General features: G+C 39.5%; 1 protein-coding gene across 3 annotated transcripts in view; it reads left to right on the top strand.

Moving 5' to 3' along the window:
- The first annotated feature begins 9,199 nt into the window (after positions 1-9,199).
- Positions 9,200-26,402, top strand: part of UGDH (UDP-glucose 6-dehydrogenase) — a 35,099-nt gene continuing 17,896 nt past the window's right edge. The window contains exons 1-3 of one of the 3 annotated variants that reach the window (XM_039226951.1): positions 9,200-9,472; positions 16,404-16,572; positions 26,036-26,137. In XM_039226951.1, the coding sequence (XP_039082882.1) occupies positions 16,411-16,572; positions 26,036-26,137 (264 nt within the window). In that variant the 5' untranslated portion in view covers positions 9,200-9,472; positions 16,404-16,410. Of the gene's footprint in view, positions 9,473-10,323; positions 10,372-16,403; positions 16,573-26,035; positions 26,138-26,402 lie in introns of those variants that run through there. The other 2 variants (XM_039226952.1, XM_039226953.1) reach the window with 2 other exon arrangements.

The following is a 26,402-nucleotide window of genomic DNA, read 5'->3' as shown; positions in this document are numbered from 1 at the left end:
TGAGCTGGCAGTCAGCACAGAGCCCGACGCGGGGCTCGAACCCACGAACCGCGAGATCATGACCTAAGCGAAAGTTGGACGCCCAACCGACTAAGCCACCCAGGCGCCCCCGGAATTAGAACATTTAAAAGCATTATGTATTTTAAAATAACAGTAAACCCAGTACATACTAATAAAAAGGTTTTTATGAAAAAAATAACCATTTTCCAAAATGAAAATTTAGTGAGAAGAGTGGCACTATTTTACATTTTTGCAAAATTTTTAATAGCTAGCTTAAAAGAAAGCTGGGTTTTTATTTCTACTTTTTTTAAAAATTTCTACTTCTACATTCAATATGTTACAGCACATTTCCTTCTCATGAAACTGTGTGAATGTTAGTTTTTGATAACTAAATGACTCTTATTTAGAGCAGCTTTACCTTGACTGAGGAAAACAAATTATGTGAACCTTGAGGAGCCCACTTAATTTGGAGTATCACTTTCCTCATTTACTTATCAAATATGATACCTACCACTTCATAAACAACTGGAGTTAAGAGCAAATGAAATGTTTGTAAAAATGCTTTGTAAAGCCCTAAAAAAATATTGTTACATAAAGGCCCTCATAATCCGAATCACATACATACACACATATACATGCACACATATACATTCACACTCTCCCTTTTCAAAATCTTAAGTTGTAAGGAAACTGGAAATATGGGGCACTAACACTGAATTTCCATTGGAAAGAATTCACTCTACTAAGAATGGACAATGGAACCTTTAGGTCAGAACTGGCATAAGAAAAACATTAAGGATTAAAACATTAAGTAGAATATCACAGATTCCAACCAAGATTTTAAAGTCCTTGGAATGGAAACTGGAAAGCAAATATATTTTGACTAATAGATTAATAAATCCACTACAATGAAAGCTAAAGAGCAAACTATTAGACTAGTAGTACTCAACTTTGGCTGTACATTGAGAGCTTTAAAAACCTGATGCTTTGGCCCCACACCTGAGAGATTCTGTTATGGGCTTTGACCTAAACATCTACAGGTGAATTCAGTAGCAGCTAAGGCTAAGAACTGCTGGCATTAAGAATGCTAAACTTTGGGGCGCCTGGGTGGCTCAGTTGGTTAAGCATCCGACTTTGGCTCAGGTCATGATCTCACAGTTCGTGGGTTCGAGTCCCGCTTCGGGATCTATGCTGACAACTAGCTCAGAGCCTGGAGCTGGAGCCTGCTTCAGATTCTGTATCTCTCTCTCTCTCTCTCTCTGACCCTCCCCTGCTCATGCTGTCTTTCTCTCTCAGAAATAAATAAAACATTAAAAATTTTTTAAAAAAAGAATGCTAAACTTTTAAGGCTCTTGGGTGGTTGTTGGTTTAGTATCTGACTCTTGATTTTGGCTCAGGTAATGATCTCACAGTTGTGGGACTGAGCACCCCATTGGGCTTCATGCTGTGGAGCCGGCTTAAGATTCTCTCTCTCTGCTCTGACCCCACTGCTCATGCTATCTCCTTCTAAAAAAAAAAAAGTTAAACCTTATGTTTACTTAGTTCTAGAAATGAAAAACAAAACAGAAACAAAGGCAGACAATCATTTCCTTCTAATTGATTTCTATATGTTGGCAGGGAATTAACTGAAACCTTAAATTCTCCTGCAGTAGCTTATTTTTAATAATGACATTTCAGTTTTTCCCGATGCCTAAATACAATGCCTTTTTATTTTTTCAGTTATTTCTTATGGGGATGAGGAAGGGAGATGTTATACTTCATGGATGGCCTTAACGGAAGTCTGATCAGTTCGGTTCATGTGAAGGCTCTTAAAAAGAGAGAGAGAGAGGGAGGGAGGGAGGTAGAAAGGAAGGAAGGAAAAGAAAGAGGGTGGGATTATTACTTTGCAAGGACTTGGATCACAATTGTTACTAGGGTAAATACTCCCTTCCCGGCTTGCACTCTATCTTCTCTCTCACAAAAGTAAATAAATGTTATAAATAAGTAAGTAAGTAAATAAAAGGGGGGCACCTGGGTGGCTCAGTCGGTTAAGCATCTGACTTCGGCTCAGATCATGATCTCACAGTTCATGAGTTGGAGCCCCGTGTCAGGCTCTGCGCTGCTCCAGGCACAGCTCAGAGCCTGGAGCCTGCTTCGGATTCTGTGTCTCCCTCTCTCTCTGCCCCTCCTGCATGTGTGCTCTCTCTATAAAATAAATAAATAAATAAATAAATAAACAAACAAACAAACAAACATAAATTTAAAAAAGAATAGAAGCAGTGTAGGGCTGAAATGCTTGCTTTAGGTATTCATAACTCAGACTCCTTCTTGTTGCTCCACTGACCCCTAGAGCAGTGTTTCTCAAACTGTGTTGTCCACCCAATGTTGTCCTCTGCATTGTCAAAGATAGTTCACTACAATCCCCACTGGGTCAGTGCTTCAGCCAGAAGGGAAGGAAACATGGAGTGCCTATCTGTTCACTTAAGGGTTTGTCCTGTAAGTTGTATATATCTCTTCCATTCACGTTCCCTTGGCCAAAACTTAGTCACATGACCATACCCCAAGGAGGCTAGGTGTAGTTTTTATCCTGGAAAATACCTGCCCAGCTAAAATTTCAGAATTCTGTTACTAAATAAGTGTGGCTATTTGGAGTCAGCTGGCAGTCACTGCCACAGAGGAGAAACAATACTTATGTGTTGGGTATGATGATTTTAAGGTGCCAAATGGAGCTTTTGAGTAGGTAGTTGGATAGAGGTGTATAGAGCTAAGGTTCCATCACAAAGAGAGATATAAATTAAAAGGCAACAGAATATAGATAATATTTGAATCTTTGGGACTGGATAAAATTGCTTAGACAGTAAAGACAGAGAGGAGAAGAAATCCCAGGCCTGGGACCCAGGGTACTGCAGTATTTAGAGCTCCGGCTGAGAAAAAGGAACCAACAAACGGAGAAGGAGCATCTGGTGAAAGAAGAAAACCATTTGAGGGGCTCAATGATGGCAAGTTCTACTGATAAGTCAAATCAGGGGGATAGAGAATTGAACATTTCAGCAGAAAGGACTCTCTGGTGAACTTGATAAAAGACGTTTTGGTGGAGTGATGGGGATGAAAGCCCAGCTGGAGTAGTTAAGAACTGGGGGTACAGAAAGAAGACAAGAAGCACAGCTCCTCTTTGCAATGAGTTTTACAATGAATGGAAGCAGAAAAATGGGGAAGTAACCCGAGCGGGAAATATGAGTCTGGGATGGGAAGGAGACATTTTTATTGTCTTATTCAGATGGAAAATAAGATTATCTGCAGAATTGTCCAAAGATACCCACAGAGCCCCCTCCACTTCCCCATAGTGATGTCATCTCTTTGTTGACCTCAGCATTGCTATCATGTCTGAAAGGAAGACCCATTAAGATCTACATGTTTTTGCCAAGGCTTCCTCAATCCTGTGCTCCTATACTCTCCCTACACTCATGGCTTCACTATGACAATTGGCCTTAGAGACTATCATGAGTAATCCAATCATGTCCTATACCCCTGTTTCTAACAGCATTCACTAGAAATCCAAGACTCCCAGGTCATCACTACACCATCTCCATTACCTGATTCAATCATAGACCCTTCCTTATGCCTCAAACATCCTAAACTGAAAGGCCACATTAGCAAAAGCCCCATACCTTCACCTTTTTCTCTGAACACTCCCTTCACCAAACTTGGCATCTACTTAAGGACACTGACTCTCCCATTGCCCTCTCAAATGGGAGCTGTTGTCTTTTCCAGACCCTCTAACCAAAGAATGTTGAGGCAGAGTGAGCTTCTTCCCAGTTTCCCATTTTGTCTGCCAAGCTATCCCTCTCTTCTTACTAAAACTCTCCAACTCTTTAAAAGGTCATACTGGCAGAGCATTCCATATGATACCTATCTTCCAAAGTCATAAACCTCCAGATCACTCCTGATTTTAGCACTGGACTTTCTGCCTGCCTTCTCAGCACCTTTCCTACCATGGTTCTCAGTGATGTCAATATTCAAGTAGACAATCCTTCCAATACTCAGTCCCTTTACCTCTCCTCCTCCAGCCATCTTGTTTTCCAAACAACTACAGCCATCCACTCCTATTGGTTTATCTTAGACCTATCATTTTTTGTTAAATTTTTAAAATTATTATTATTATTATTTTTTTTTTTTTGAGAGAGAGCATGAGCAGGGGAGAAGGGTAGAGGGATAGAGAAAATCTTAAGCAGGCTCCACGCTCACAGCATGGAACCCTGACCCAGGGCTTGAGCCCACGACCCTGGGATCATGACTTTAGCCAAAAATCAAGAGGTGGACACTCAACAGACATGAGCTAACCAGGCTCCCCTAGACCTGGTAATTTCAAACTTTATTGCTTGTATATTCCTAAAAGAATTTTGAAAAGCTATGTACTGTCTTGCACATTTTTTTCTTTTAGAAGTACAATGCAAACAAAAAGTGTGATGCAAAGCAATCTTAATGCTGTCCCTTAACATGTTCATATGTGTCCCTCTCACTTCAATCCACTTGCTCAACTAACCATATTGTTGGTGTCATTTACGTCTTTTCTCTGTTTGGCCAAAATATACAAGGAAGCAGAAGGGAATCTAAGCTCAGACTTGTACCTTTTCCCTAAACTTACTTGGCTCCATCAGTGAGCAAACCGAGTAGAATCTCTACTCCACATTCAAAATTGCCTCCATTTGTTTTACTCAATTTTTGGGTAAAGACTCTAGTGACAGCAAGATCACAATGAAGAAACTACAAGAGGTTTTGCAAGACTGTACATAAAACTGGATAGCTCCAAACATTAAAACAACTACAATCCCAACTGCTGTCCAGAGGGCCAGCATCTGTGTGGTTAAACAGCTTGGAAATTTTGGAGAATGGCTCTGACTTCATTCAATTGCTCATACATTTTAAGCTGATACTTAATATGTTCCTAGGTATAAGTGAGTTCTATTTTGTTAAACAGTATTAAACATCATACAAAATGAAGACTATTAAGTGGAAAACTTAAGATTGATATAACTTATATTTATTTTGCAAATATATATTTCACTGAATAAATATTTGTAAATTTTCTTCATTTTATTCAGTACCTCTTAAAAATTTTAGTACTGCAAAATAGTCAAGTAGCTTCTAAAAGAATCAAGGTCACTAATTTATATGGTATCTTCTGTTTGGAATTCAATTATCCCAACATAGGCCAACATGTCCTGTTTCAATTTTTTTTTTTTTTTAATTTTTAAAAAATGTTTATTTTTGAGAGAGAAAGAGCACTGGGGAGGGGCACAGAGAGAGCGAGATACAGAATCTGAAGCAGGCTCCAAGCTGTTAGCATGGAGCCTGAGTCGTCAGCATGGAGCCTGATGCGGGGCTCAAACCTGCAAACTGTGAGATCATGACCTGAGGCGAAGTCAGATGCTTAACTGACTGAGCCACCCAGGCGCCCCCAACATGTCCTGTTTCTAACTCTGGACTTCAGTCTTAGCAAAAATAGGTATAAAATGAAGAAAGAGAGATTTGAGGTATCTTGATGAATCACCACTGGGGACTGCCCCCAAACAAGAATCTAGTTTATTCCTTTGGCACTCAGGAGAATTTTACCCCTGGGTAATGGAGGGTAAAGTTTCACCTGGGTAAAAGGTAAGCCCTTCTTTTGTAAATTGGACTATTCTTAGGCATATTCGTTTTGGGAAAGGATACCTCTGGAAGCTGAGGAGCCAGAAATTGATTCCCTTAAATGTAAGGCAAAACTAAAATATATTGTCAGAGACTGGAACAGTGTCACCTTTGGTGTGGAGGGTGGGAGTGAGGTGGAGAATATTACCAAAGTCTCATTGCTTTTACTCCCTGATCATCTCATGAATAGCTTTATTTCTCTGAATCTCCGTGGCTACTACCCTGGACATCCTATTTCTAAATATATATATTTTTTAATTTTTAAAAAGATGTTTATTTATTTATTTTTGAGAGAGACAGAGCATGAGTGTGTGTGGGGGGGGGCAGAGAGGGAGGGAGACAAAGCAGGTTCCAGCCTCTGAGCTGTCAGCACAGAGGCTGATGCGGGACTCTAACTCATGAACTGCTAGATCATGACCCGAACTAGGGAAGTCGGACGCTCAACTGACTGAGCCATCCAGGTGCCCCACTGCTATTTCTAATATTTTTTTCTAATTCTTAATTACTGTCATTAGCTCTGAATTGCTCTCCTCACATTCATTCTTTTATTCCTGTAACTACTACCCTCTTCATTTCCCTTCGTTGATTCCCATATTTCCTTTAGGAGCTCAATTATCACAACTTGAGGAACCTATACTCTCATAAGACTGTATATGACCTGCCTTAATAAAGTTGTAATTTTACATTTATCTGTGTGATTGACTGATGTTTCCCCATAGACAGTAAAATTAATGCGGGAAGGGAATGTATCATTCTTTACTCACAAATGTAATCCTAGTGATTAGCACATAATAAACACTTGAAGAGGAATACTTATTTAATGAATTAATCAGTGGTCTTAAGTTTTAAGAGGAACCTAGGTATAAACTGAAATCCTACATGAAAAAAGTGACATATACATATCAGTATTATTATGAACATATTTTGACTTCCTGGATCCTCTGAAAGGGTCTCAGAGATTGTCACTACATTTTGAGAACTGCTATCCTCGATCCAAAGGTCCATTCTAGCTAGTATTGATATTTTTTCCCATTTCTTTAATCTTTATTTATTTTTGAGAGAGAGAGACAGAGCACGAGCAGGGGAGGGGCAGAGAGAGAGAGGGGGACAGAGAATATGAAGCAGGCTATAGGCTCTGAGCTGTCAGCACAGAGCCCAACGTGGGGCCCAAACTCACCAACTGTGAGATCATGACCTGAGCTAAAGTCGGATGCTTAACTGACTGAGCCACCCAGGCACCCCAGCTAGTATTGATATTCTGATTTAATTTCTGAGATTGTATGGTTTCAAAGATTATGATTATTATCAAAACACTAACAAAGAATGTAAAGTATTAGGTAGAAAATGTTCAATTCAAAACGAAAGAATAATAGAAAAGTAGTTTTTATCACAAAACTGTAAGAGGAAATTTATTTTTATTTTTTAAATATTTATTTTAAGAGGGAGAGAGGGAGCATGCAAGTGGAGGAGGGGCAGCGAGAGAGAGAGAGAGAGAGAGAGACAGAGACAGAATCCCAAGCAGGGTCCACACTCAGCTCGGAGCCTCGGTGGGGCTGGATTTCACCAACCATTGAGATCATGACCTGAGCAGAAATCAAGAGTAGGATACCAAATGAGCCACTCCGATACTCCTCTAAAAGGAAATTTAAATCTATGTATATGCCAAGTGCAAAAAGATAACTCTATGTAACACAGTATTTGTCACATGAATTTCAATTACTTATTCACTTATCTCTTCTACTAGCCTGTGAGCTTTGGAAGAAGAATTGGATCTTAATTCATTTTGCAACTTTGGTCTCTAGGATAACATCTAACACACAATAGGCACTAAATATTGGATGAATAAATCCATACAATATAGAATATTGCATAGAATATACAACACCTACATATCTTATCATACTCTCTACAACCTATAGCAAACTGTTTAAGCAGTATTCACAAGCTTTTTTTTTAAATTTTTTTAATGTTTATTCATTTAGAAAGACAGTGCAAGCAGAGCAGGGGCAGAGAGAGAGGGAGACACAGAATCTGAAGCAGGCTCCAGGCTCTGAACTATAAACACAGAGCCCAATCTGGAGCTCGAGCCCACGAACCGTGAGATCATGACGTGAACTGAAGTTGCATGCTTAACCGACTGGGCCACCCAAGCGCCCCTTCACAAGCTTTCTTAAGGTTGTCATGATCCTGTCAAGAAAACCGTCATCCCAGGGTGCCTAGCTGGCTCCGTTGGAGGAGCATGTGACTCTTGCTCTCCGGTTGGGAGTTGGAGCCCCATGCTGAATGCAGAGATTAGAAGTAAAACTTAAAAGGGTGCCTGTGTGGCTCAGTCCTTAAGCGTGGGACTTCAGCTCAGGTCATGATCTTCCGGTTCTCGAGTTCCAGCCCTCTATCCGGCTCTGTGCTGACAGCTTGGAACCTGGAGCCTGCTTCGGATTCCGTGTCTCCCTCCCTTTCTGCCCTTCTCCAGCTCGTTCTCTCTCTCTGTCAAAAATAAACATTAAAAAAAAGGAATAAAGCTTAAAAAAAAAAACCCTCATTATTTATCAGGTATTTTAATGTGCCTTCATACATTTCTAATCACATTCCTTATTATGTTGTTTTCAATAATCATCTTTGACTTCGAGTACAGATACTACGTCACCTGATGTAATTCTTAGTGAGGAACACAAAAGTCACGAATGCTTTTTTCTTCCTAGATTTGGTTTAAGAGGACTCTGGAAGGGAGAAAAAAAACAGAACCGCCCTCATTAAAAACGGGCAGTCTCCACACATTTGACTCTTCCTCACAGAACTTGTATGTTGCAAACTCTCTGCTACGTATCATGCACAGACATCCCAGAACCCGGTTTTGGCAGGAGTGTCTCTGGAAAATATGGCTGGGAGGGCGTGGGTGTTATGCTTTTCCTCCCAGGGCCCAGGGCGGAGGCACTAACTGGTCCCGTCTTGACAGGACTCAGCATCCCACTGAGGAGGCGAGGCGCCGACTTCCCAGAAGGGGCTAACCCAAGAGACCTGACTAAACCGTGGGCCTCCGGCCCGGAGGGCGTGAGAGAGGAATAAGCCGCCGGCCCAGTCGCACCCACAAGGTCTCAGGGGGCGGAAAGACTGGGCCACCCCTTCGGGCTGCTGCGGAGACCGGAAAGGGGGCCGAGACCTTCCGGTCCCCTCGGGCCGCAGCCGGCCCAGTACCCCCGCAACCCTAGATTATGCCCGACCTGGCGGGCAGGCAGCACCACCTCAGCGCCGACCGTCAGCGGGGACCGGGACACAGGGAGCGAAACAGGGCCAGGGGCACTAGCTCCCGGCCTAGCGGTACCTGGAGGCCCAGCCCACGGGCCTCGGGGCCCTCGCTGCGCACGCTGCTCCGCCCAGTGCCGCTCGCGGTAGGGGCGGGACAGCTGAGCTGGCCCGAGCGGATTCGCCCAGGTTCGCCTATGGGCGGAGCCTAGCTACGGCTAGCCCCGCCCCATCTCCCCACCCCTGGGGCTCGCAGGAAATAGGGGCGGGCCCCGGGGCCTAGTGTGGCGGGAGGAGGAGCAGGGATGCGGCTAAGGGCAGAGTCCGCGAGGGCCTGGCTGTGGGGGAATGAAGCCTCCGCCTTCTCGGGCAGGAGCCTTTAAATACGGGCTCGGGCCCGGGACTCTGGGTGCAGTGCTTGGCAGCCTGAGGGAGGGGCGTGCGGTGAGGGGAGGTCGGGCGGAGCAGGGCGAGAGTGCAGAAGCTGCGGCAGCGCGGCCCATAGTAAGGAGCTGTCCGAGCCTTCGGGAGAGGAGCGGCCCCTGCGCTCGGTGTCTGGAAGTAGGTAAGCGCCTTGCCCGGGCTCGCCCCGCCGCCCCGTCGGGACGGTCCGGGGTCCCGGCGGGATGTGCAGGGAGCGGGACGGGGGAGTGCGCGCTGCTCTCAGTCGTGCTGCGCGCTCGGTCCGGGGCTCCCCAGCCTCGCGACCCTGGTCTCCTCCTTGGGGCTCAGGGTGGAATCGCCTTTTGGTCCGCTGCCCTGAGGATGGAATAGCTTGAGCTTTTTATTCTAGACTCGCGAGTCTTCCAGCCACTTCTCTTTCTGCTTTTTTCCTCACTTTCTGGGTTGAAACAAATGAGATTTCCTCCAGAAAGCAAAACGTCCACCTAAGGAAGCGGTCCTCTGGTTAGGGACCCCATTTTGGTCTCAGAATCACAGTCTTTTGTGTTTAGTCTGCTCACCTGGGGAGCTGCTTGCTTTCCTCTGTCACCGGCCTTAAGAAACTAAAAAGAAAACGAAGCCAGAAAGCCCTTTTGAGGGCGAAATCCTAAGATATTCTATCGTGACATCTGTATGGGCTGTCCTGGAATTCATTGTTGGCAATCACACCATATAATTGCCTTATTTCATGTCAGGGAAGGCCTTTCTTGGGTGCTTCAGGAGATCATGTTTGTGTGAGACCTTAAAAATCATATTCTTATATATAGAAAGATAACTGTCTAGGCTTGAATATTCTGGTATATAGAAAAGAGGGATTCACTGTTAGGGAGGTTTTCAGGGATATACAGAGGAGTAGCTGTCCATTGACTGCCCTCAAAGACACAGTGAGTCTTTGAGTTTCTTCAAATCCCCTAAGAAATGGAGAACAGTAGTCTGGTCTGTTTCTTCAGGGGGATTCTGGAAATGAAAGAGCTTACTGTCTGCTCTAAGATGTGCTTGTTAGTACCCGGCATCTAGTTTAAGGTAAGTGGCAGACCATCCTGATTCAAAGGATCTCCTTTCTTCTCCCATTGCTGTACTCCTTTCTGGGACATAAAACCTGTAACTAATGAGCATACTTCATCTTCCCTCTTTACTTTCATAGCTTTATATGATGCCCTTTGGATATAATGTTAACATTGCCTTTCTGACTGATGAAATATGTTCCCTGGATCTGTTAGTATTTAGTTTTTGGAAATGACTAAGGTTGATGTGTGTCAAGTTGATGTATCCAACTATAACATCCATTGCCTTAGCTACTGGATAATTATGCAGGATATACTGAAGAGAGGTGGGAATGGAGGGATTATATTCAGCTTAGATTGTAATAGGACCTTCAATATTTGTTAGCCACATCTTCTAGGTTGAAGTATTGATCTGAATTTATAAAATTTTAGATGAGTAATTTTGGAACAGTCTGGTTTGTTGAGAGGTAAAAGCTCATTTCAAATCGACACATTCAGTAAACAGACATTCCCATTTCCCTGACAGCACAGTAGAGGGTCAGAAGGTTCACAAAAGTAGAAATATAATGTGAAATCAGAAGACATCTGTGTTGGGCACAGTATATCAGTAACACTTTATCAAGCTCCATAATAAAGTTTATTGAAGATTTTATTGAAACTTTCAAGTGGCAATTAATTGGGACTTGCACAGATTCTACATCTAGCTTCTTTAGTAATTTTCCCATTGTCATCTACAAGCCATGCTTCATATGAAACACCAATGCAGAGTTACCTAAAACAAATGCAGTTCTATAATATAAGTCCATCAATAGTTTACCCAGGTGCCGTATGGCTGTGAATACAGCCTGGCAATCGAGGTGGATGAGAAGTAAGTCTGGAAAGACATGTTCAAGTTCTACATAAAACAGAGAATAATAGGTTTCTGGACAATATCAGCAAAGATACAATGATCAGTCATCTGAGCTAAAGATATTCAAATAACAGTCTTCATCTCAAATAGGCTCTTATGGAGAGCTACTCATTCATTCAATTAGTATTTATTGAGAGCCTACTGTTCTAAGTGCTGAGGTAATAGCAGCAGATAAGAACTGTTAGCCTAGGAGTGACTTATTGAACTGTGAACTCCTTGAACCCAGGAGTTGCATCATGTAGACATTCAATCTTTGTTTATATAAGAATGTTAACAGAACCCTTTATATAAGAATGTTAACAGAACCCGTTCTGGTTGAGATTGAGGGCACAGAATGCCCTAATAACCTTTTGGCTATGGAATTAAATGGTAACCCCAAAACATCCTCTGGTCCAAAAATTCTTTGAAATTCTTTTTATGTTTTCTAGATATACTGGTTGTGATTAGAGAGGCTGGCTAGCTGTTCAGTAGGGGAGTTACAGTGTGATGGTTCTTTAGATTCATCACAGTTCAGATCTTTATCTTCAGCCTTGCATATCTGGAAGGTAGATTTATGTTTTCCTCCACAGACCCAAAGTTAATGAGGTTTTAGATGTTAAGTGACAATGATTAAACTCGTAAAAGACTAATGGATACACTAGAATGAAACTTTGGTATTACGGTACGGAAATTTTATTACAGTGCCTGGAATACTTATGTCTCAAATCTGGGTCATCCCTTTCTAGTGTTGTGGTTCCTGGGAATCTGAATTCATAAGGGAGAGTGGAATCAGAGCAAAGAATCTAAGGAGAACATTACACCCAGGCATTGGGAAATCCTATTCTTGCCCCACCTCTCTGCAACCAGAACACTACTGACTTCCAAATTCTGTCATTTTCTCTAGACAGTGCTGAAATAAACACGTCATTCTTTTTTTTTTTTTTAATGATTTTTTTTTAATGTTTTTTTTATTTCTAGGAGAGAGAGAGAGAGACAGCATGAGCAGGGGAGGGTCAGAGAGAGAGGGAGTCACAGACTCTGAAACAGGCTCCAGGCTCTGAGCTGGCAGTCAGCACAGAGCCCGACGCGGGGCTCGAACCCACGGACCGCAAGATCATGACCTAAGCGAAAGTCGGACGCTTAACCGACTGAGCCACCCAGGCGCCCCATAAACACGTCATTCTTGTTCTTAACTCCATCTTTCCAGGTTACAAGTTGATCTTCCTTTTTATTTTCCTTCAGTGGAATTTATTAGATTTCATCTGCACTAATGCCATTGATTTTTATGGCTACTTTCAACTATGTTACTTTAAGTTGTTAAATTATAGCTTCCTTAATGTCATGGACATGCTTCCCTGCAAGGGGCACTGGAGTCCCACTTTCAATTCATTTCCACCCTACAAGAGAGTTATTACCTCCGGGCTCCTGGCTGCCTCAGTCAGTAGAGCATGCAACTCTTGATCTCATGGTTGTAAATTCAAGCCCCACATTGGATGTAGAGATTACTTAAAAATTAAAAAAATTAGGGAGTCTGGATGGTTCAGTCAGTTAAGCATCTGACTTTGGCTCAGGCTTTGATCTCACGGTTCATGAGTTCAAGCCCCGCATCTGGCACTCTGCTGTCAGCACAGAGCCCACTTGGGATCCTCTGTCTCCCTCTCTCTCTCTCTGTCCCTGCCCTCCTTGGTACGTGCTTCTCTCTCTCAAATAAATAATCTTAAAATATTAAAATTAAAAAGACAATTATTACCTCTTACCACTTCTTAATACTTATATTTATTCCAGCTAGGCAGATCTCACTTCTTTGGACTCATTTCTGTATATGAGTCCTTATTTATTCCTTTTTCTTTTTTTCATCTGGAATGTCCTTCCTTGCTTCCCTTTCCTTTCTATACACTACTTACTCTTTTTTTTAAGTTTTTATTTATTTATTAATTAATTAATTTATTTATTTATTTTTTTTGAGAGAGAGAGAGAGAGAGAGAGCAGCGGAAGGGCAGAGAGAGAGGGAGAGAAAATCCCACTCTCTCCCCACAGTGTGGAGAGAATCCTCACTGTCAGCACAGAGCCCCAACTCAGGACTCAAACTCACAAACTATGAGATCGTGACCTGAGCTAAAATAGAGTCAGATACTTAACAGCTGAGCCACCCAGACACCACCCACCCTCATTTATTTAGGTTATAAAAGAGAGAATCTGCCAGGGGCACCTGGCTGACTCAGTTGGTAGATATGTGACTCTTTTTTTTTTTTTAATGGTTTTTATTTATTTTTGAAACAGAGAAAGACAGAGCATGAGTGAGGGAGGGGCAGAGAGCGAGGGAGACACAGAATCTGAAACAGGCTGCAGGCTCTGATCTGCCTGCACAGAACCCGATGCGGGGCTCGAACCCACAAACCGTGAGATCATGACCTGAGCTGCAGTCGGACGCTTAACTGACTGAGCCACCCAGGCGCCCCAATAGATATGTGACTCTTGATCTCAGGGTCATGAGTTCAAGCCCCACATTTGGCACGGATCCTACTTAAAAAGTAATAAATAAATACAGGGTGCCTGGGTGGCTCAATTGGTTGGGTGTCTGACTTTGGCTCATGTCATGATCTCACGGTTTGTGGGTTTGAGCCCTGCATCAGGCTCTGTGCTGATAGCTCAGAGCCTGGAGCTTGCTTCAGATTCTGTGTCTCTCCCTCTCTTGGGCCCTCCCCCACTCATGCTCTGTCTCTCTCAAAAATAAACAAACATAAAAATAAATAATAAATAGATAGATAAATAAATAGAATCTACCAGACTTAGCATGGTTTTAATAATACCTAGTAAATACATCCACACAATGGAATACAATGTTACTTTTTAAAAAATATTTATTTTTGATAGAGAGAGAGAGAGAAACAAGAGTGTGGGAGGGAGAGGGACAGAGAGAGATGGGGACAGATCTGAAGCAGGCTTTGCACAGACAGCAGAGAGCCCGAGGTGGGGCTTGAACTCACAAACCTCAAGATCCTGAACTGAGGTGAAGTTGGATGCTTAATTGACTGAGCTACCCAGGTTCCCCAAGAGCTGAGTTTTTACTCAGTTTTAACTGTTTTTAAAGAAAGAAAGAAGAAATAGGTCTTCAGAATACATTATGTTCAAAAAGCCAGGTGTTGATAGTATATATATAGTATTCTACCTCTTAAATTCAGAAAGAAGGGATTATTAAAAAAAATTTTTTTTAATGTTTTATTTATTTTTGAGAGAGAGAGGGAGGGAGACACAGAATCTGAAGCATGCTCCAGGCTCTGAGCTGTCAGCACAGCGTGTGACACGGGGCTCTAACTCACCAACTGTGAGATCATGACTTGAGCTGAAGTTGGACGCTCAACGGACTGAGCCACCCAGGCACCCCCAAGAAGGGATTATTAGAACATATATTTGTATTTACTTGCACTGTATACGAAACACTGGAAGGAGACACAAATAACTAATAAAAGGGTTGCTGGTGGAAGCAAAGCAGTTGGTAGCAAAGTAATAGGGATGGGGTAGACATGAGGCTTCTTATTGTATACCTTGTTATACCGATTTAATTTGAACCATACGTATTTATTACCTATTCAAAGCAAAAAATAAATTTAAAAATGTTCTTTGTATGTATATCACTAAGAATACTGCTTTCTTTTGTAGAATCAATAGATTCCAGATTTTGCTCACATTTACTGTTTTACCAAATTTCTACTTTTTAAGGTTTTTTTTAGGGGCACTTAGGTGACTCAGTGGTTGTGTCCTACTTGCTCAAGTGTCCTACTCTTGATTTCAGCTCAGGTCATGATCTCATGGACTGGGCCCCACGTCCAGCTCTGTGCCGGGCATGGAGCCTGATTGGGATTGTCTCCCCTCCCCTGCTTGTGCTTTCGTGCACTCTCTCTCTCTCAAAATAAATAAACATTTAAAAAAATAAAGTTTTTTAAAGGTCATTAAAGATTAGACTCTGAGTTGATATCTGCTCAACATGACCCCTGAAGATTGATTTATAAGCCAGATTAGTTGTTTCTTAATATAGATCAGGAACTTGTATGGGTTGTTCAGCTCATTCTCTTCCAAAAAGGAAGTCTACCCAGAAAACTAGCAATCAGAACATTGTTTGATTTAAAAAAAAAAATTGTTTGATTATAGATTCAGACTTAAGGGATTTGGATCATCTTAATTATGTGGTTTGTGTTTCTTTTTTTACGATAGGGTTGTACTTGCCCATCATTGTAATGAGATCAGCCTTCCATAGTGCCTTCTCTGATCCATACAGGAGTCTGCTAACAAATTCTTAAACTCTCTTTTTACCATTTTCCTTCTCCTTGAAATTGGTGAATGGGTTAGGTTAGATAATGCCAGAGGTCTTGGCAAAGACTAAAATTCTAAGAATCTGATCAGTTTGACAGTTCTTGTTCTCATTATAATGAATTAACTGACATTCTTGTATACAAACCAGTAACTTGTCATTTTGATTAGTGCGAATCCATTCACCTAAATGACTTTTGAAAACCCATCAAAATCTGTGTAACAGCTTTGGTAACTACAGAAATTACTTTCCTTTAACCATTTCATAGTTTCTGATTAAAGTTGAAATGTAGTTTAAGATCATTGTCAAGTACTTAAAAATAAACTGCTGAAGCCAAATTGTATAGGGAATATGATCACAGAAGCCAATTCTGGACTTTCAACTAATATTATCATATGTCATGTTTCTTAATATCTGTCATTTTAGTCTAAACCTGCCATAAGGCTGACCTTTGTAAACCAGCATTTATTTAAGCAAGAATTGCATTGATGTGTTTACCCTTGAATTTTCCCTCAGTGATCAAAGTTACCCTGGTGTAGTAGAGGCCTAAGTAAGGTTTTATTTTGCTTCTTGAATTTCTAAATATTAGATCATTATAACCTTTGTGGCGTTTCAGTAATATCAGTTATATTTTTTCCATGTGTTATGCTAGTATAGCTGAGAATGAACTAGATCATCCAACTAGAATGTTATGTATTATCACTGTTTTAATAATGCTTAATGAGTGTGAATGCAAGAACTATTTCCAGGTATCTGTCACCTTGACAGTTTTTATTAAGTGTGATAAATGTGCAGTGTGATTTCCTTAAATTTTGTTTTCAATAGTAGACTAGTCTTACCACTTTCCTTCTAGTTCAATCATGTTTGAAATTAAGAAGATTTGTTGCATTGGTGCGGGCTATGTTGGAGGACCTACATGTAGTGTCATTGCTCATATGTGCCCTGAAATCAGGGTAACAGTCGTTGACGTCAATGAATCAAGAATCAATGCGTGGAACTCTCCTACGCTCCCTATTTATGAGGTAAAACCATATTAAACAACTCTTTGTTCTTATGCTCTTTGTTTTCTTACTGTTTTTGTTAAATAAATTACTATTAATGTAGAAATCTATGACTGCAACTGAGAAGAAACTAAATGAGAAATCTAGGTCCACAGTGTTATGGACGTTACAATTATAGTTACATCAAGTATGCCCAGGGAAAATGACTGGGAGGAAATATATTAGAATATTAATAATGGTTGTATGAGTACAGGGAGAATATGGGTAATTTACTTCTCTTCTTCTTCTTCTAATTTTGTCTGTTAATATGGTTGCCATATTGTAAATAGTAAAATTTTAAAAAGGTATTCTGTAAAATTAAATGATAAAATTGTGGGTGTTTATAATATTCATATAAGTCTATTATATTTGGGTGTTATTGTACATATATCAAGTAAACTGTGGTTAGATAAATGATATCTTTTATATCTAGTACCTAGTATCATAAATTTTTTAAATTGGAATTTCAAAATTTCTGTGAATTTAGATAATATATAGTTAAGAAAATATGCTTCTATTTTATTAAGTTATGTGAATCTCATTTTTAAAAATTTGACTATAAAATGAGTTCATGAATATTATGCTTTTGAAACCTAGGAGAGAAGCATTTGAGAATTTGATGATAGCATTTTCTTCCCAACATTAATATATTCTCCTTTTTTCCTTCAGGAAAACTTTATTTGTAAGACTGTTATCAACCATAGTCTTTAAATGTACTAGTCCTTTGGAAGGGAAGTCTCTTTATAGGCATATGAAATCTAGAAATCCATGAAAAAGCACCCACACAGTAGTAGCTACCCAACATCATGGATTTAATCGTATCTGAATGAAATTAGGACAAAAACCAAACCTCTGAATTGTACCTTCTGTTTGTGCTATACCCTTTGTTTTTCTGCCAAATGAACTACCCATAACAGTTCTATAAATACTTTAGTGCTGTAGCATTTCTTTCCCTGTTATAACATTACTACTATATTTGGTGTTGGGGAATTTTAAAAACATTTTGGAAAGATAACTTAATAAAAGAGTTTTATAATTCTGATAACCATAAAGGGCCACAAGTCATCTGAAACCCATATTTACATCCAATCATTAGTAATCAGTTCTGCCAGCAGTGTACGTTAGTCTTCAGAAACAAAGGGCACCCATCAGAATGGCCAAAATTATTACTGCTGACAATACTAAGGGTCAACAAGGATTTAGAGCAATTGGACTTTTATACATTGCTGGTCAGAATGTAGACTGGTATAGCAGCTTTCAAAACTGCTTGGCAGAATTTACTAAAGCTGAAAATATGCATAGTCTGATGACCCAGCAAATCCACTTGTTTTTGGTGTATATCCACTAGAAATACATACATATGTTTGGCCAAAACACAGATATTAACAGTGCTATTTATAATAGCCCCAAATGGGAAACAGCCTAAGTGTTAATCAGCATTGGAATGGATACGTAAATTATAGCATAATCCTATAATAAATACTATTCTGGACTGAAAGTCAGCGAAACTACTCCTACATGTAGGAATATGGTTTGGGGTACCTGGGTGGCTCAGTGAGTTCAGCGTCCGACCCTTGGTTTCAGCTTGGGTCATGGTCTCACGGTTCCTGAGATAGGGCCCCACATTGGGCTCTGTGCTGACAGTGCAGAGCCTGCTTGGGATTCTCTCTCTACCCCCTTTTTCTCTGCCCCTGTTCTGCTTGCACACACACACTTTCTCAAAATAAATAAACTTTAAAAAATAATAAAAAAATAAAGAACATGGTAAATTCTCCCAAAGTAATGTGTTGCCAGACACAAAGTAGTACTTACTATATAATTCCATTGGTTATAAAATTCAAATATAAGCAAATTAATCTCTGATTATAGAATTCTGCATGATTGTACTTTGAGCAGTGGTAGTGACTAGAAGGGCATGGGGCACCCAGCAGGTTCTGATTTACAGTTGATATTCTAATTCTTTTTTTTTTTATTTTTTTTAGCGTTTATTTTATTTTTGAGACAGAGAGGGACAGAGCTTGAGTAGGGGAGAGGCAGAGAGAGAGGTAATCACAGAATCTGAAGCAGGCTCCAGGCTCTGAGCTGTCAGCACAGAGCCCAATGCGGGTCTTGAACCCACAGACCGCAAGATCATGACCTGAGCTGAAGTTGGCCGCCCAGCCGACTTAGCCACCCAGGCATCCCAGTATTTTAATTCTTAATATAGGTAATGGTTACACAGGTGTGTTCACTTGTGAAGATTGAGCTATACACTTTACTAATATATATGCATTTTTATGTATTTTGTTTTACTTCAGTAAAAATTTTACTTAAGGGGCACTTGGGTGGCTCAGTCAGTTAAGTGTCTGACTTCAGCTCAGGTCATGATTTCACAGTTCTTGAGTTTGAGCCACATGTTGGGGTCTATGCTGACAGCTCAAAGCCTGGAATCTGTTCAGATTCTGTGTTTCCCTCTCTCTGCCCCTCCCCCACTTGCTTGTGGGCTCTATCTCCCTCAAAAATAAACCTAAAACAATTTGTTTTACTTAAACACAAAAAAAGGTATCCTGAATTAGAAAAAGTATAAACTATTTATTACGAATTGGAATTTGACATTTTTCTTGGGGAAAACAAAAAATCAGTTGGCCAAGCATATTGCCTGGCCAGATTCTTATTGTTGATATTATTATTTACATTAATTGAAATCTGAAACTCTTCTTCCTGAGACTTCAGTGCTTGAAGTTTAATATAGGCGCACTTGACTGGCTCAGTTGGTAGAGCATGTGACTCCTCATCTTAAGGATGGCTTATGTTGGCATAAGCCTACTTTAAAAAAAAAAAAAAAAAGTATGTTCTACATTGACACTGAATCCAGTTGGGATATATAGTTAGATTGAGAGAGTTAAGATCTAAAATTATTTCTTTTCCATATTGTACTTGTTTTTTCCCAATAACCTGTCTTTTATAAACAAAGAAACAAGCATTTATTATTTTTTTGCCTTTTTTATAAATCATTTTTTTTCTTCTTTAAATCTCTTTAAAAATAATATAAAGGATCTGAAAGTCTAGCTAGCGCTGTGCTCATTAGAAGCAATGTCTGAGTTCGCAAAACCTTGAAATCTCATAATTGTATTGGCTTTGTTTAATGATTATAACTACTTGGGCTTTAATGTCTTATTTTTAATGTCTTTTTAAAAAAAAAAAGCCCATTTATTTATTTTGAGAGAAAGAGTACCCATGTGATTGGGGGAGGGACAGAAAGAGAGGGAGAGACTTCTTTTTTTTTTTTTATACAAATAGTTTATTGTCAAGTTAGTTTCCATATAACACTCAGTGCTCATCCCCACAAGTGCCCTCCTCCATGCCCGTCACCCGCCTCCCCCCGACACCCATCAGTCCTCAGTTTGTTCTCAGCATTCAAGAGTCTCTCGTGGTTTGCCTCAGAGAGAGAGAGAGACTTCTAAGCAGGCTCTGTGCTGTCAGTGCAGAGCCCCATACCAGGCTCCATCTCATGAACTGTAAGATCATGACCTGAGCCAAAACCAAGAGTCAGACACTTAACTGACTAGCCATCCAGGTGCCTCTTTTATGTCATTTTAATATGTCTATTCCAGAAAATTAGATGATACCATAAGCAGCTATTTTAGTTCTGCAATATTTAGTGTAGCCTACAAAATAAATGAAATCTTTTTTCCAAAACCCACTGGTTTTGGTGCTTAAAAACATGGCACTGCTACTTTAAAATTCTAAAAGGAATTGTCTTAGCAAGTAGAATGATTTTCCTCTTAGCAAGTGAATGACTTCAGGCTTTCATAGACATCAGTTAAAAGATGCTCACTTAAAGAATTTATAAATCAGAAAATAAAGATGATTTCTTTTTAAAAAATTTTTTTTATTTTTTTTTAATGTTTTATTTATTTCTAGGAGAGAGAGAGAGACAGCGTGAGCAGGGGAGGGTCAGAGAGAGAGGGAGTCACAGACTCCGAAACAGGCTCCAGGCCCTGGGCTGGCAGTCAGCACAGAGCCTGATGCGGGGCTCGAACCCACGAACCGCGAGATCATGACCTAAGCGAAAGTCGGACGCTTAACCAACTAAGCCACCCAGACGCCCCAATAAAGATGATTTCTATAAGTTGTGTTTTAAAAAAAAAGCAACAACTCGGGGAATGAACTATATGACCCAGCTTTACATTTTCAAAGATATGTTAGGCCTTTGTTCTATTTTTATTTCTTTATTTTATGTTGTAAAATTAACTTTTCCTGTACATTTTCTTGGCCATATTGGAGTTGTAAAATGTTAGGTGAAGTGTCAGACAGGAAAAATTATAAAAGGAGAAAAAACAAATGGCAGGTTTAGCTGGAATTCACAGTGCTAATTGCTTTACTGAGTAGCTTATACATGTTGTTACTAGTTGTCACTTTATACTTACCTACCTTGGACAAGACAAAAGAATATTTTATGTCCAGAGAAGCCTTGGACACTTTTGTAATCAACTTGCTGTTATAAATCTGTATCCTATAATGCATTTATATAACCAGATAAATACTTGTTTTCAAGGATAATTCTAAAAATCTGTGGCATTGATTTTTCATTGTAAATACCATGTTTTCATGTCAGGAAGACCCTAATTGTGACTAATGTCATGGTCACTAATAGAGAAATACTATAATATATAATTATAGCATTTAATATGCCCTTTTGAGTACACAGTCTTCTTGAGAGTTGTTCTACCCTCACTCCATCTACTCTGAGACTAATTAGAGAAATATTTAGAAGGAAAAATGATAGGACTCTATTGTTGATCATAAAAGAAGGATGAAGGGAGTGCCTGAGTGGCTCAGTCAGTTAAGCATTTGACTCTTGATTTTGGCTCAAGTCATGAACTCATGCTTTACGGGGTTGGCATGGATTCTCTCTCCTTCTCTCTGTCTCTGCTCCCTCCCCAAATATATAAATAAGCCTTAAAAAAATACTTTATATAAAGAAAGGTCAAGGAGAGGAAGAAATCAAGAATAATATCCAGGTTCCCAGTTTGGAAGGCAGATGCATGACTGTGTTATTAGTTGAGATCAAGAATGCCGGACGTTGTGGAGGAGAGTGGGAGATGAAATGGCTAGTTCTATTTTGTCCTACTTAGTTTAGAGGCTTTGGGAAATCCAAATGGACATGTTCAGGAGGTAGGCAGTTGGAAATATATCAAAAGTTTAGGCAAATGATTCAGGGATGGAAATGTAACGTTAGGAATATACAGGTAGTAGTTGAAATCAGAGTAATTGAGCTCTCCCGAGAAGAGTCTGTAGAGAGCATGAGTCCAGGACAAAAGCCAGGAAAATGCTAATGTTTGATGGTAGGTGGAGAAGAAAATGCCATAGAGAAGCAATGAAGAGTAGTTCCTCAAAGGTGAACCAAAATCAGAAGAGTTTTAGTAGTGCAAGCTCCCATAAAGATGTACAGTTGACCCTTGAACAATGTGGGGGTGAGAGGCGTTGACCCTGTCTTATACACTGCATTCTTAAAGTAAGCTAGAGAAAAGGAAGTGTTATTAAGAAAATCATAAGAGAGGCACCTGGGTGGCTTATTCAGTTAAGTGTCTGACTCTTGGCTTTGGCTTAGCATGACCTGATCTCATGTCACGATCTCATGGTTCATGTGTTCAGTCCCTATGTTGGGCTCAGCTCTGACAGCTGTGGAGCCTGCTTGGGATTCTCTGTCTTCTTTCTCTGTGCCTCCCCTGCTTGCTCTCCATCTGTCTCTCACAATAAATAAATAAACATTTAAAAAAGAAAATCGTAAGAGAAAATACATTGACAATATGGTACTATACTTATTGAAAAAAAATTTACATATAAGCACACTGATGCAGTTCAAATCTGTGTTGTTCAAAGGTCAACTGTATGTCTTGCTTATGAATGACACAGTGACCAGCACATAATAAGTACTCAGTAAATATTTGCTGAATCAATAAGTGAGCTGTCAGTTTGCCAGATACAGAAGAAATCAGGACTGAGACATACTCATTAAATTTGGTACTATGAGGATCATTGTAAGTTTTGCAAGAACAATTATAAATGATCAGAGATCAAGGAAGTGAGACAGTGAAAAGTGACAGTGTAGAAAAAGGTGTGGCACTGGAGAGGAATACAGGGTAAAGGCAGTGATTTTATTTATTTACATTTTTTTCTGTGGTTGATAAAGGATCGAACATGTTAAAAACTAAGGTAGACCAGCTAAAACATGGAAAGTGCCTAAGTGTCCATCAACGGACGAATGGATCAAGAAGATGTGGTTTATCTATACCATGGAATACTACATGGCAATGAGAAACAATGAAATCTGGCCATGTGTAGCAACATGGATGGACCTTGAGGGTGTTATGCTGAGCATAATAAGTCAGGCAGAGAAGGACAAATACCATATGTTTGCACGTATAGGAGGATTAGGAGGAACTTGACGGAGGAACAAGGGGGAGAAGAAGGGCGGAAATGGTGGGGGAAAGGGAGAGAGGCAAACCATGAGAGACTCTTGAATGCTGACAAAAACTGAGGACTGATGGATGTGGGGGGAAGGGGAGGATGGGCATGAAGGAGGGCACTTTGGGGATGAGCACTGAGTGTTATGTAGAAACTAATTTGACAATAAACTATTTGTAAAAAAAATAAATAAATAAATAAATAAAAACTAAGGTAGACCAATTACCTAGAGAAGGAAAGGCCAAAGCATAAGAAAAAAGGGGCTAATTGATGGAAGAAAGTCTAGAAAGATAGCAAAAGGACGAACCAAAAGCCTAAGTGGAGGCTTAGTGAAAGCCTCTTCCTTGGAGACTGGAGGGAAGCCAACGAGGATGGATAAAGGTATAGACAGTTTTGTTGGAGGGACGTGAAATAAAGGTGACTGATACATTGGCAATCTCAGTTGTCTGATAGCAGGAGGCAAAATAATCTGAATAAGAAAGAAGGGGTAATGTTGGGTGAAGGACTTAGAAATAGTGGAGGTTCAGAGCACTAATCTCAGAACAGATAGGACAAAGTTGAAAACACTATCAAGTCACATCGAAAACCCAGCTAAATATACTTAGGGTCCATGGGTTTATGCTTATTGTGGTTCTTTCTAATCCAATAGGCCTACATTTATGGGCCAAAACTCTATGAATAAAAAACAGACATTTTTACTGCTGGAGAAGGAAATAGTAATGACTATCAAATAAAATATGGTAATAAGATACTTAAGTGTTTACTCAGAAAACAGCATAGTAGATAGTGTAAACATTTAACCATTAAAACATTTTATTTTGTGGGGCACCTGGGGTGGCTCAGTCGGTTAAGCAACCGACTCTTGATTTCAGCTCAGATCATGATCTCACAGTTCATTGGATCAAGCCCTGTGTCAGGCTCTGCACTGACAGCATTGAGCCTGCTTGGAATTCTCTCTCTCCTTCTCTGCCCCACCCCTGCTTGCGCACAGGTGTACGCTCTCTCTCTCTCTCTCTCAAAATAAACAAACATTATAAATTAAAAAAACATTTTACTTTGTATTACCATATTTTGTGAATAGTCACTGCTTTTTTGACAACTTTTTAACAATTTAATAACTACTTTTTAAAAAGCAAAATGGATAATTTGCTTTATTTTTTCTAAATAAAATGAAAGATAATTTTACTCTGTGAAAATATTTGAGTTCTTCCATAAAAAGTACCCTATCAATTCTCAATACTAATTATGATAATTGCATAATGAATTTAATAAGAGATAGAACCTATATTATTAACTACTTCTACATCAGTTTTGGAGATCTCCAATGATCCCATTGATTTTTAACAGAATAATATTATATTATATATAGGACTAAATTCACTCTTCTCTGAAAAATCCCAACTCTATAATCTTTTTCTGTCATTTCCTAGAACGTAGTCAAAATAACCAAGAGAATGGTTAATATGATTGGTGACACCATATTCATGGCTGTCATGGTTTATTTATTTTGCTGGTCCTGTTATACATTTTAGTTAAACTAGTAGAAATCTGAATTTGCATTTTATACTTCCTTTAATTGCTTATGCTAGAAAGCCTCAGAACCATGAAGAAAAGTTAATGCCTCTAGATATAACTCTAGTCCTATGGTCCTTGAAGTGGACTTTTTTTCTTTGCCATATAGATAGTTTTCTGCACTTACATAATATTGTGGATATTGTTTGGATATTCTCCCCCAAGAAGAGTTAAGCTTCTGTGGTTTGGGAGTGTTCTGTTTAGTGTGCTTTTTATTATGGAAAATTTCAAACATGTGACAGAAGGAGAGAGAATAATGAATCCCCATGTGCTTTATCACTCTGTTTCCACAATTTATCCACATGGCCAACACTTCTCCCAACTGCCACCATCCTAATTATTTATAATATCATCCATAATCATTTCATTATATATCTCTAAAAGATAATTGTTTCTAAATGTAAGCATGTCATCATTGTTACTACTACAAACTCTAATAATAATTTCTTAATATCAATAATTTTTTAAAAGTTTTATTTATTTAAGTAATCTCTCCACCCAACATGGGGCTCGAACTCACAACCCCAAGATCAAGAGTCACACACCCCTGTGACTGAGCAGGCCAGGCTCCCCAATCTCAAGATGCTTACACATGTCCTTCTTCCCATAGTTTATTTGAATAAGAATCCATGTAAGATCCATCCACTGCCATAGATTTGTGTATCACTTAAGTGTCTTTTAAGACTACAATATTTTAATCTCTCTTTCTCTCTCTGTTTTTTCCTTCAGTTTGCTTGTTAAAGAAACCAGGTTGTTTATCCTATAGAAATTCTCAGTCTGAATTTGCTGATTGGGCTGATCTAATCAGATTTAGATCAGATTTTTTTATGTTTTCTTTTGATTTTTTTTTTTTTTGGTAAGAATACTTATTAGGTGATTTTGTGCAGCTCAGTATTCTTAACAGACCCTCTGTTAAACTACATGAGAAAAGTAATAAAATTTTCAATGAAAATGTTTCTTACATTAGGACTTAGTAAAAAAATATACTTATGTATGCATAGAGTAAATGTTGACTGTTTCACAACCAGTTGTATAGTCTGAATTCTTGGAGGTAAAAATCTGCATTCATAACAATGATGCAAAAGCAAATGTTTGCTTGAAATCACAAAAGACCTTGGATTTTTTGATAAATGTATTGATACATAGTTAATTGTTAACTTTTATGAAACAATCAGGCATATGGTAAACAATGATCTGGTGCTTTAATTTTGGCAAGGTCAATTTTGCTCTATTTAGTAATGTTGCATAATGTACACTTACGGCTGTCAGTGTATGATCTTTGATTTTTCTACAAAGGTTTTTTGAGTGCAAGTCTAGACCTATAAATTATAACTTTCTCTTTTAGAAAATGTAACTCTATATAATTAGGTTATTTCATATGACTGGTAAACTGTATGTACAACTCCTTCTTTTTTCTTTTTAGCCAGGACTAAAAGAAGTGGTAGAATCCTGCCGAGGAAAAAATCTTTTTTTTTCTACCAATATTGATGATGCCATTAAAGAAGCTGATCTTGTATTTATTTCTGTAAGTATTTTCTTTTGCTTTGTGAGGTGTTTTTTTTTAATTTCTTTTTAATGTTTACTTATTTTTGAGAGAGAGAGAGAGAGAGAGTGAGCTGGGGAAGAGCAGAGAGACACACAGAATCTGAAGCAGGCTCCAAGCTCTGAGCTGTCAGCACAGAGTCCAAGGCAGAGGTCAAACCCACAAGCCATGAGATCATGACCTAAGCCAAAGTGGGACACTTAACTGACTGAGCCACCCTAGGTGCCCCTTGCTATGTGAGTTTTAA

The sequence above is a fragment of the Hyaena hyaena genome, unplaced genomic scaffold (genome assembly GCF_003009895.1).
Source record: "Hyaena hyaena isolate Hyena2069 unplaced genomic scaffold, ASM300989v1 scaffold_24, whole genome shotgun sequence".
Taxonomy (NCBI): Eukaryota; Metazoa; Chordata; class Mammalia; order Carnivora; family Hyaenidae; genus Hyaena; species Hyaena hyaena.
Note: the sequence above shows the minus strand (reverse complement) of the source record. Positions and strands in the feature narration are given on the sequence as shown.